This window comes from Macadamia integrifolia, chromosome 8 (assembly GCF_013358625.1).
Source record: "Macadamia integrifolia cultivar HAES 741 chromosome 8, SCU_Mint_v3, whole genome shotgun sequence".
NCBI lineage: Eukaryota > Viridiplantae > Streptophyta > Magnoliopsida > Proteales > Proteaceae > Macadamia > Macadamia integrifolia.
In genome coordinates this window covers 9,720,564-9,733,215 of record NC_056564.1, presented here as the reverse complement: position 1 = coordinate 9,733,215, position 12,652 = coordinate 9,720,564, and the positions used below count along the sequence as shown (strand labels likewise).

Here is a 12,652-nt window from a genome sequence, read left to right as displayed (position 1 = left end):
CCTGCTCGCAAGGATAGAAAGGGGGGTACTGGGGGTGTGGTGGGGTTACGGGAAAGAGGTGGGGACCGAAGGTAATGTCAGGGATTTTAAGTTATATAGTAAAGAGAAATGAGTTTTATTTTTACGAGAAAATAAAAAAAGAAAGATATAAAATTTCCCTTCTATACAAAACTGACTGATTAGAATACTTCTTGGAGAAAAGAAGCCTTGTGCTCACCGCTGTTGAATGCCTTGATGTACAATCCCATTAACCCTTGTCCCAATGGAGGTCAAGTTCGATGCCTCGATGTGTAATCCCATTAGCCCACGCCTTATTGCAGGCCACACGATCAAGTAACATTCTCTTTCCTATTGAGATTTGATGAATTTTTAGCCAATTGAGCCTGATTTTGAATCTAAAAGCTTAAGGGTGTCAATTTGATATCAATACTAAAAACTGATATCAAAATCGACCATTTAAAATTGCACCAAATCGGATCGAAAGAATTTTGATATGAAAAAATAAAATCTTTTCCAATTCAATTCAATATTTACCATTCGCTATACCAAACTGAACAGAATACGTACACATCTTGAGAAACTATCAAAACATCAAAACTTTTTTTTGGATAGAAAAGCCAGGAAGGTCAAAAGATTCAGAAACGGAGAAACCCAAAGTTGATTATTTTATTTTTTATTTTTGAAAAAAAAAAAACTCATTTAAAGTGAGTTAAATTAAAACCTTTTATATATTAACAACCGAGTCATATCAAAACCGTACCGAGTGGATTCAATAGCGATATTACAAACATGAAAATATTAGCTGTATGATCCGATGTCTAGTATTAAGTTTTAAAACCGAACAGAATACCACATATCGTACCAATTGACACCCCTATGAGAGCTAGATTCGTCACCCTTGATAATATTTATAATTACCAAAACACCCTTAGATATTTTTATTTTCCTATTCTTAACAGCGACATTGTAGATCACAACGGGGTGAGGCGATTAGATGCCCCTGTTTTTTTCTTGTCCATGGTATTTGTCTCGTGACTTTTCTTTCTTTTTCTGCTAATTCGTCTCATTATCGCATTTTATGATAAAGATAAGATTCCAGGGTAGGAATCTTATCGGAGTGATGGAAATATGGAATCAGCGGATTTTACGGACCGTATCAACAACTCCACCCTCAAATTCGAATCGATGCCGGGTTTTCCACATTACATCCGGTGAAGAGAAGAAAAGAAGAAGGGTGGGGGTGTGAGTTGAGGTTTTTTCTTCTCCTCTCAAACCATCAAACTTGGGAAACAGTAAACTCTTGCCCTAAATAGATAGTGAAGAAAATTTAACACATTTAACGGAGAAAGATAATATTTATTGAAATCTTCATTACCATCATATACAGAGAGAGAGAGAGAGAGAGAGAGAGAGAGAGAGAGAGAGGGTTCTAAACCTTAAATACACTCCTTACAAAACACATAATACTAAGAGTAACTATACTACTACTTGATCACCAAGAGCAGTACGATTATGAAACATAACCTAAAATACTTCATATTCTCTCCGTTCGACTCTGCAAAATCCAAACAAAACAGAAGAAACCAGTAAGAAATGAGTACAGAAGAGAACCCTCGCCCCCCAAAGGAAATCAAATCTACAGATCTATTACAATACACATACCTAAGTAAAATCATGATGAGAATAGTTGGTTGTTAGGGGGATCTAGTCGCTGTCGCTGCTGCTGCTATGACCGTCGTGCTCCCCGTGTTTCTTCTTCTCCTTCTTCTTCTTCTCGCCATCCTTGCCTGCCTTCTTCTTCTTCTCGCCCTCTTTGCCCTCGTGACTCTCTCCTCCATGGATCTTGTCCTTGATTTTCTCCATGAACCCCTCTTTGTTCTCCTTGTGGTGCTGATCCTCTGGGTGTTTATGTTGACCCTCTGGGTGTTTATGCTGATCCTCCGCCTTCTTGTCACCTCCCATGTGAAGAGCGCCCCCGATCTTTTCCATGATTCCTGCCATTCTCACCACTCACACAACAATAAACTTTTGAGTATTTCTGGTTTCGCCAGGACGATATGCTAATAGAGCTCTGATTTGCAATGAGATCCCAGCTTCCCGATGGTACTATTTATAGGGGTTCAAAAGCCACATCAACCACAAAAGGTCTTTACTTTCACTGATTCTCTCTATCTTACTTTCCTTACCTTTTTCTCCTTGATCTTCTTTAACAATTATCATTTATTGGGAGCAGATTTGACAGACGGCAACCCATGAGCAAACAAGGTCGGTAGATACCAATATTTGCCATATCGCAAGATAAATTTATTTTTTCCTGCTATCCGTCCCCTAATTGGATATTTTATATACATAATTACAAAAACACCATTAGATATTTTAGTTTCTTGTTTATGACAGTGACCGCTGATAGGATAGATCAATATATTTTTTTTTTTTTGACAAGAGTCGATCCTTAAACTTTGTATTTATTTCATTATCTGGTGAATGGATTTAACTTTTTAATGAAGATTATACGGACTATATCTCAGCAACTCCAACCTTTCCAATTCGAATCGATGATTGGTCTTAACATCACATCCTGTGAAAAAAATGAGGAGATTGCCTGTGAGAGATTTACCATGCTTCTGCTATCCAATGTGTTGTTGTTAAGATCTCCAACATGTTGGTTCAATTGAAATCATAAACATACTTGCCCTGTTGTTTTCGTATATACCCTTCTTCTCTTTGTTCCCATCTTTTCAATACTTAATTATGTGTTTCTTTAATTCTATTTTATCATTGGAATAAAGTTATTCCAATGATGTGATGTCATTGGAATAACATCATTTTCGACAAACTACTTTTTCTTTGTTTTCATTATTTTATATTATTTTATTTTATCTCATAGAAATAACATCATTTTGGACAAACAAAAACCAAACCTTTTAAGATTACCCTGCTCCATGGTGGATTAACCAAATCCACCTTTCCACGCAGGAACCTCACAACATCAGGTATTAACCACACCAACCACACCCCCCCCCCCCCAAAAAAAAAAATCTTGTGACTATTACCATCCCAACTCTCAGTTACACAATTATGATTTGTGCTTTAGTCACTAACTCAAGCACTAATATGACTGATTGGGCAGTTTGTTTTCTGTCTAAATGAATATGTATTTAACTGATAATGAACTATTTGATGAATAAGAAATGCTATTAAAGGAGGCGCAAGAGCTTTCCTCGAGGCACAACAGGCATAGCAAGAGGTTGAAATGTGAAGGCAATGTGTATTAAAATATGACAAGACTGGGATCAAATCATACCGAGTCATTCAAGACTTGTTTATTTTGCCCGAGTCACAACGAAATGGCCGATTTTTGTCAAAAAATTGAGTCTGCATTTCTGAATAGTTTTGAATTAAAATATATTTTAGTGATGTTAAATATCCAATGGTCGAGGTCTTCTGTATTGAGTCTATTGACTATAGAGTATATACATCTAAATTTTAATTAGAAAAACATGATTTATAACTATGACATCTTCAAGTCAGATTTTATCACTTTCATCCAAGAGACAATGAGAGGGGGAAATTTAACACTTTTATTCTATTTTGTCTCATTTAATTTATTTATTAGTTATTTATTTGGATTGCTTGAGAAAGAGTAGTATGAAAATGATAGGGGGAAATTTGACATGTCTCGCCTGGTTTTTCTGACTCGCTAGATTTTGAAGAGGACGAGTCGAGCCACAAAACCTGATTTTTCAGCAATGCTTTTTGATCATGATCAATGAGAACCCTATGTATATTTTTAATTATGAACGATATAACCTATTAGATCTTTGTTAATTAATTTCTTTGTTTTTTAATTAAAAATTTTCTCTTTTCAACCATGTAAGGACAAAAAAATAAAATTTATATTGAATACTCGTCCGGACGACCGGGTAATCCTAAGTAACGGATCTTAGGGCGGTGTTGTAATAAATATTCATGAGATTGCGGTCTCCCGTGCGCTTCAACACGGACATTTTAAAGGTTTTAGGCCACATGATTACAAGATGCTGCCACTTTCTACCTACACGTGTGATGTAATAATTGGTTTTCTATGAGTTTTTTTTCTTACAAAAGTATTACGGAAAATTATGCTCCTCGCTCTTATAGTTTGTCGGAATTATAGGTGGGTCCAAGGGTTTGAATGAATTAACCCCGCTCCTTTGATTTTTCTAAAATTCTTACAATTAGATCACATCCCTTAGCTGCAGTGAAATTGGGACTGTTAATTGATGATGTCACCAAATATCATACCATGTAATGCCAAAAAACCCTTATATATAGTTTCATCAAAAAAAAAAAAAAAAGCACTTATGTAGGCAGGAATTACTTATATGCCCTCCCATTAAAACAAAAGGCAGTCTCCTCTCATTGTCGACAACCTACCACACCCACCCCCCGGAGAAGATGATGGAATCAGAGCCAAAAGCTTCCTTGTGTTTAGAAAATTTCTCCCCTTTAACTAGAACGAAGGGCTCGTGTTTCTATTATTTAAGGGTGCCTCCCTCATTCACACACTCTCTCTTTCTGTGTATCGCTAGGGTTTCACTTCTTATCCATTAGTGCTCCTCTGTTATTCTCTCTCCCATGCCTGCTGCTATTGTTGTCGAGATACCTTTCACTCTGTTCCCATTGATTCTCCTTAAATTTGATTGTCTCTTCATCTCTTCCAAATTGAATTTTGATGCTTTCTGATTCTTAATTCGGTAAGGAAAGTGGAAAGGGATTTCACCCAAATCTCTCCTCTGTTCGGGCTGTGGAGCTTTCTTCATGCATTTCATTTAATTCTGGGGTTTGCCGGGATTTTGAGTTGTGTTGGAATTCCGATACGACTTCCAGATCCTTTGGGCTTCTAATTGCTCGATCATAAGAATTGATTACGGGCTATACTTTTGGATCTGTAGAATTTAGGGGTTTTGGTGGACTCTTTGGGTGGTCCTATTCTGATTATCGCAATGTTTTAGTGGGTGTTGTTGAGGGCAATCTGAAATTGAAGGGAGTGAATTAGCAAACCTTTCTATACAAGACAGAAGGGTAGGAGAAAAAGGGGGAAGGAAGAGGATTTTTCTCCTTCTATTGTGGCACTCGATGTCTGCAATCGAGTTGAGCAAGTTTGACAATGGCAGAAACACTTAGAGATTGTCCTTCGTGCCTTGGATTCCTGTTAGAGGACCCTTGGGGAGGGCCAGTTCAGACAGGCGAAGAAGGTGCTGACGGATTTGACAATCACGATGCTCGATGAGAAGGATTTTGGCTCCGATTTCACCCACAGGAACCGTTTGTTCTGGAAGAACAACAACAGTGGCGGGAAGGACCACCGTGCAGTAGGGCATTTCCGCTCGTTTTCTTGTTCAGCCGCTAGGAAGCTTCAGGCGATCAAGAACTAGTTGACCCCTCCCCGTGGCAACGAAATTGTCGCCACTGATGAGCTAGCAGACCCGTCTATACAATGAACTGTGTGCTTCTATTCATAATGCTTTTTAGTTAAAAGGTAAAATGGTCTTTTGAGTTTTAAAACTAACAACAAACTAACACCATCAGGTGTAGGGGAGGGGGGTAATTCGTTCAAACCCTTGGATTTGCGTGTAATTTCAGCAAGCTGCAGAAGAGGGGGAAGTAATTTAGGAAAGGTCAGCCAATGGTCAGAATTTTTGAACAAAAAGTAATATTAGCTTAAAGGAAATGCCAGCTACGTACACGCTTTCTTCGCATCAACATCTCAGCCAAGACGCATGGTCGTGATAAGAATAGAATCTGAAATTTTTTTGACCGACAAAGAATCTGATGGAAGAGATCCTCTCAAGTGTATTAGTCCTTCGATACATATCAAATGGTTGGCAGACACTTTCAATGGGATCTGAATCTTCTTCACACATCAGATGGTTGGAAGACACTTCCTGTAGGGTTTGAATCATTTTCCGGCATTGGATGGCTGGCAACATTTAATGCAGCCCTAATTGTCAAATGTTCATTGGGCACACTTGAGCTAATGTGATTCTCTTGGGGTGCATGTTGCCAGTCATCCGATGCGCCTTAGAGGAGCTGACTCATTTGAGAGGATTTGATTCGAAACCCGACATTAAGAATGATTAGAAATGACAAACCGTGGTACTCAAAATAATTTTCGAACTCTAGAAAAAAAAAAAAAAAAAAAAAAATGTAAAACTCGAACTCCAAAGTCTAGAGAGATCAAATAGATCATATTGTACCACAGGAGTAGGATTGGAGAAGTTATATTTTTTTCCACTTTTTCGCTAAGAGAAAAAGCTATATACTTACTCCTATCAAGATTGGAGAAAGTTTCTTTCGACCTTCGGTGAAGAGAATCTCACCCATGGTTTTAGCAACTGGCATCAGATGAGGTTTATTCAAATCTATATGATGCAACATTTTAAACGTTTATGATATTTTTAAACAAAAGATGAAGAGGTTGATCAATAATGGTGTCCTTCATTAGTTAGATCTCTCTCTCATTCATTTTGATCATATGAAGAAGAAATTCACTAGAGCTATAGGAAGAAAGGGGCATCTAGGAATGAGGAGGTACTTGGGCAAAGTCCCCGTCCACTAGTAAGTCTCAATCTCTAATCTATGCTTCCATGTTAGTGGTGAAAGATTATTCTCAAATAAATGATTCCTGTAGATCACACCAATTATGGAAACCACATGTCGATGATTGAGCTTTGATAGCATCTCAATAAACTGTCTCAAATTCAGCCCTGCACCCGGATAAAAATCCTCTACAATTCCCATATTGTGCAATTCATGTTATTCTATGTGCAGAACTCAACACATGTCCAACTTTTAATGAACAGTCCAAATGAGTTCTTGGTTGATTCGTCACTAAAACCTGATTTAAAGTAAACAGAACCGATCCATTTGAAGGTTCAAACCAGACCGGTGAGTGATTTGAATTAGGTCTCTCAAGGAAATCTAAAACTCACGGTACTCTCTCTCTCACCCCTCTCTCTGTCTCTCAAACGGCTCTGTCCGTCTCTCACACCCCTTGCTGCTAAACAAAGGAGAGGTTCTGGTTTGGGCTTTCAGCCAAGCTCGGTAGAACAGAAGGTTGTTTGCTTACAATTGAGAAGCCCTCGATGGAAGCTCCTTCTGCTTAATTTTCTTGCTCTGAACTTCTAAAAGGGGAGGTTCTGATATCTGCTCTCAAGGTGGGTTTAAACGCAAATGCAAGATCAGATTAATAGCCATCAAATCTAAACCTACGACCACATAAAGTCCACATTTTACGAAATCTAACCCTTTTTGAATATCAAGATGGAACGTCTACAACCTTCAGAGAAAAGCTAAGAAATGGTAATGGTGTGTATTGGAAAGTAAAGATAGAAGTGAGATGATTGGTCAATAGCTGGCAGGATTAAAAGAGAGAATACATTTGAGATTTGAACATAAATGGATCACCACCACCGGGTTGAAATCATCTACAATTCCGATCTCGTGCAATTCCGTGCAATACCACCTTCAGGCGGTGACACGTGTATTGATACCAATACAATGGCCCAGATTTGATACAACTAATAAAACATTAAATCAGTGAAAATGCATTTAAATCAGATCTGGACCATTGTATTGGTATCAATACACGTGTCACCACCTGAAGGTGATATTGCACGGAATTGTACGAGATTGTAATTGCAGGGGATTTTTTTCCCACCACCACCACCCCAAATTTCCAAATCATTCTATGAAAACTCAATCATTAATGGTTGGTTTCAACCAATTCTGCAAAATCTTTCATTCCATGCCCAGAAAGGCCCCCTCAAATATTTTCAATTCTCATGTTTGTTTTACAGATTAATGGTCCTACTTGACCTTCATTCAAATCGTCAATCTCTCTCTCTTGTCCTCTTTGTTGCCCTTTATTTTTTTTTTTTTTTTTTTTTTTTTTTTTTTTGCCCTTTCTCTACTTCTATTCACAGAACTTTAAACAGGGAAAGCTGGGTTCTTTTAAACAAAGTAGAGAAAGCTTAAGAATCTGTCCAAGTGTCAAAGACAGGCAAGTGAGTCGTGGCGACTGAAGACCTCAGCTGCGCTGATGGAATCCAAGCATTCATAGTGGCAGTGGACCCAACGAGCTTCGATGCCGGAGTGGATTTCGCAAAGAGCATCGAGAGCTCACTTTTATCAGGGCTGGCTTCTCTAGAACTGCTCAAGCTAGTCACTAGAGACGATGGATTAGACAAGTAGGTCCCTTGAGAGCTTCGGCGCGGTTGAGGGTAACAAAGAGCGATCCCACCATGAGAGCACATACCAAAACATCACCTTTTAGAAGATCAGAATGAGAAAATCAAGTAGAAGGAGAGAGAGTTTCATGAGTTTTAGGTTTCCTTGAGAGACCTAATTCAAATCACTCACCGGTCTGGTTCGAACTTTCAAACGGATCAATTCAGTTTACTTCAAACCAGGTTTTGGTGAAAAATCAACCAAGAACTCATCTGAATCGTTCATTAAAAGTTAGACACTTGTCAAGTTCTACACATAAAATAACATGAAATTGCACGAGATGGGAATTGTAAAGGATTTTTATCTCCTGTGCCTTGCCTTGTTTGTATGGATGCAAATTGGCATGCTTTTTCATACTCTTAATAACCATGTTGCTGAACCGATTTTCACATCACATCCCATGGCGAAGAAGAGAAAAAGTGGAATTGGAAGAGGAAGTTGCTGGTGAAAAACTTACCATACTTCAACAATTGATTGTATTGTTGTCAAGTTAGTGATCCCTGCATGTATGTTATCTGAACAAACACTTTAGGTGTCATCACATGTCCCATTTATTGCCATCAAATAGGAAAAAGATGTTTATGAAAATAAAAAGAGAGAGATGTACATGAAGAGCATCTACACTCGTTGCTGTCCTTGTGCAAAGACGAGATGCAAACACCAACAAGAAGGGAGGCTAATGTTGAAACTTTAAAAAAAAAAAAAAAAAAAAAAAAATCATTATGTAGTTATAATATTTGTCTTACAATGTTTTTGTTTTTTGTCACATTTGGAAGCCAAGAGAAGAAAAGAAAAGCAAAAAATACAAAATTTATACCATTTTCTTGGTTTAAGAAATTCTCCCCATGTTTGGTATGTCCTAAAGACCTAAACCGAAAGAAGATTATTTTTTTTGAATTTCAAAATTTACCTTGGGAATGATAAAGCTTTGTCTACTAAAAAAAAAGTATTGCCTAAAGGTTGTGTTTGGTGGCCAAGAGAAGAAAAGAAGAGAAAAATAAAATAAAAAAATTGTACTATTTTCTTGGTTTAAGAAATTCTCTTTGTGCTTGACATATCCTCAACCAAGAGAAGATTCTTTTTTGTATTTCAAAATTCCCCTTAAAAATGGTGATATTTTCTTTCGCTGCAGAAAAAAAAAATCTTAATAAAAATCTTACCATTTTATTTCTTTTCTTCTTTTCTTTAGATTCTTTTTTTCTTTTCATTTTTTTTTATTTTGTTTTCCTTGGCTACCAAACACAGCCTAAGATAATTAATTGGAAGTGAGGATGTGAGTTCAGTATTTTCTTGTGAGATAGAATTTACTGGTCATACGATCACCTGATCGTACGAGTCAGCGACCAACACTTATCCCATTTTCTGTCATTACAAGGCCCTTTTTTTGCCATTACAAGGATAAAGAGGGGTATATCTGAGAACAAAGAGGACATGTGTTGGTCATTGACTCGTACGATTAGTAGTAGATCTGTTCTCTTTTCTTGTCCTCTCAAACCACCAAACTGGAACAGGCAAACTCTTGATAGAGAAGAAAATTAAACAGAGAAAAAACTATATGTATTGTACCTTCATCACCGTCATATACATACAGAGAAGGTTCTAAACCTCAAATCCACTCTCCTTCCTAAACGTTATAAACACATTGTAGTACTACTATTTGATAACCAAGAGTAGTACGATTATTGAAACACACAAAATACTTCATATCTTCTCCCATCTTCTCTGCAAAAATCCAAACAAACAGAATAAATCAGAAATAAATGAGTTCTACGTATAGACGATTTGGTACCCTCATCCCTCCCGGATCAGGTACTTGTACGAGATTCTCGTATGGTATTTAATTCACACTTGGACTTCAGTTAATCTCTCTCCTCTTTTAATTAGTTCTTGTTTTTTGATGTTATCCAAACGTGGATCAAACACCGAGAATTGATCCACACCCGTCCCTCACGCCCCCTAAATTTGTGAAATCAAACATGAAGATCTAATACAGTGCACGTACCAATGTAAATCATAAAGAGATTAATGTTGGGTATGTATGGGAATCTAGTCGCTGTCGCTGCTGCTGCTGCTGCTGCTGCCGCCATCGCCTCCATGCTCATGGCCATGCTCGCCGTCCTTTTTCTTCTTCCTCTCCTTCTTCATCTCACCCTCCATGAACCCGAACCCTTCCTTGTTCTCATTCCCCTCCCTCTGGTACTGATCCTCCGGATAGTTGTACTGACCCTCTGAGTGCCTGTGTTGATTCTCTGGGTACTTGTGAAGATACTCTGAGTGTTCGTGTTGATCTTCAGGGTACTCTTGCTGGTACTCTGGGTGCCTGTACCGATCCTCTGGGTGCCTATGCTGATCTCCGGGGTAGTTGTGCTGGTACTCTGGGTGCCTATGCTGATCTTCGGGGTAGTTGTGCTGATACTCTGGGTGTCTGTGCTGATCATCCACCTGGTAGTTGTGCTGGTACTCTGTATGCTTGTGCTGATCGTCAGGGTAGCTGTGCTGATACTCTGAGTGCATGTGCTTGTTTTCTTCTTTGTCTCCTCCCATGTGAAGGGCGCCCTCAATCTTTTGTATGATTCCAGCCATTCTCAACACCCACAACGATAAACTCTCACGCTCTTCCCTCTCTTATCTTTCTGGTTTCAATAGAAGGATGTGCTAATGGAGCTCTGATTCGCAGTAAGAACTAAGCTTCCTGATGGTGCTATTTATAGGGTTCCAAATCGAATCAGCCACAAAAGAAGAATTTTCCTTTCACGGATTCTTTCTTTCTTCTACTATTATTGGGAGCAGTTTTGGTAGATGGCAACCAATGGGCAAAAACGGTGGGGGTGACACCTAGATTTTTCACATGGCAGATCAAACGAGTTTGGATCCCCGCTGCTTGTACAATCACCTCATCCTACAAGTTAGCATCTAACATTTGTCCGATTTTTTGATATTATAGGGGTGAAGAGGGGTGTATCTAAAAGCAAAAGAGACAGGTGTTGGATACTACAAGCAATTGATCCTCTATCAAATCAAAGCATGGAACCAAAGGAGAGCGGATCTACTGTTTATCCGATCACCTGTTCGTACGAGTAATCGACCAACACCTATCTTTTTTGTTCTTAGATATACCCCTCTTTATCCTTGTAACGGCAGAAAGTGGGATAAGTGTTAGTCACTGACTCGTACGACCAAGTGATCGTACGAGCAACGGATTCTATCTAGGACTAAAGCTAATGCATTGGTATTCAAAGGCATGGATTTAGTAATCTCTATTAGATTCCGATTCCAATTTACATTCGATGGATTTGTCTTTTGCTTCATTTAAATCGATTTTTTTTACCAATTTACTCTTGGTTTGTATTGATCCATCAATATCGACCAAGTAATAAGATGTCGATTGATTCATAGACTATTCCTGTCGATCAGTTATCGATATTTTAAACCATTTTCACTAGAGTAAATGATTGAATTTGAAGTTGAAATTTTATATTTTAAAAACATAGATCATTTCATAGATATTGTCTTGTCAGAATTTTTATGCAATTGTTTCACATGGTATAACAAAGTTGTCATGTATCCACCATTTTACGGAGTTGAGTTCCTTTGCATGTACGTGCACACTACACATATGACCAAAGACGCCAAGTATTCCATATACTGCCACTTAATGAACAAAAAAGGATTACTTATGGAAGTGAAAATAATACTTGACATCCTATGATCATACTTGTAGAGAATCCAAACTCAATTTTGTTCATGTATTGCTAACGACAAAATATTCACCTCATTTATTTATGGCAAAAGTATTATAAGTGAGCTTATTCAAATATGTTTGTTACATGGGCAGTTGTGATTTATCCACATGGAGATCTCATAGCCAATTTGAACCGTTAGTTTGAGAAATCATCCTATTAATTGGTCGCATGTTGAATTTCATAATACAACTCAATTGTATCTCCCCTTTTTGTGTTAAATTTTCCACTTGTATTTTGAACTGTTAAATTATTATGTTTCTTTACATTCATATTTTAAATTTTTTATCAAACTTTAACCATGATTTGTGCACATGTTGAAATCCACTTGGACTGAAATTTTACCAAGTGATAGAGGTAGCACGAAGCATGTTGCCACATGGAATTTATAACCTGCTCGTGTAGTTTACACTAGTTGAATGGGCATTCAAGTACCCCCTTCACTTTATTTAATAGTAAAAAAAAAGTATTTATTGGACAAAAAATCTAACATATAGCAAATTGGATGGGGTCAAATGTAAGTTGTAGGCAAAATAGATTTCTGTTTTTTTTTTCCCCAGTGAAAAGCAAAATAGAATTTATCATTTAGGATTATAGGAGATTACATAATAATACAATATGTACATTAATATGCACGGGAT

At 37.7% G+C, this 12,652-nt stretch overlaps 2 protein-coding genes across 2 annotated transcripts; both read right to left on the bottom strand.

The window, feature by feature from the left end:
* Positions 1-1,704: 1,704 nt before the first annotated feature.
* Positions 1,705-2,001, bottom strand: LOC122086340 (dehydrin HIRD11). Its single transcript, XM_042655102.1, has one exon. It carries the CDS (start codon positions 1,999-2,001, stop codon positions 1,705-1,707), a length of 297 nt encoding a protein of 98 aa, XP_042511036.1.
* A 7,805-nt stretch (positions 2,002-9,806) lies between these two features.
* LOC122087594 (protein SRC1-like) lies at positions 9,807-10,981 on the bottom strand. The gene is made up of 2 exons (XM_042656782.1): positions 10,274-10,981; positions 9,807-9,993 (listed from the first exon to the last, which is right to left on the bottom strand). The coding sequence occupies exon 1, from the start codon at positions 10,852-10,854 to the stop codon at positions 10,318-10,320; it is 537 nt and encodes a 178-aa protein (XP_042512716.1). The 5' UTR covers positions 10,855-10,981; the 3' UTR covers positions 9,807-9,993; positions 10,274-10,317.
* Between the last annotated feature and the right edge of the window lie 1,671 nt (positions 10,982-12,652).

Coding starts and splice junctions, on each gene's coding strand:
- LOC122086340 (XM_042655102.1), bottom strand. CDS start 2,001: ATGGCAGGAATCATGGAAAAGATCGGGGGCGCTCTTCACATGGGAGGT.
- LOC122087594 (XM_042656782.1), bottom strand. CDS start 10,854: ATGGCTGGAATCATACAAAAGATTGAGGGCGCCCTTCACATGGGAGGA.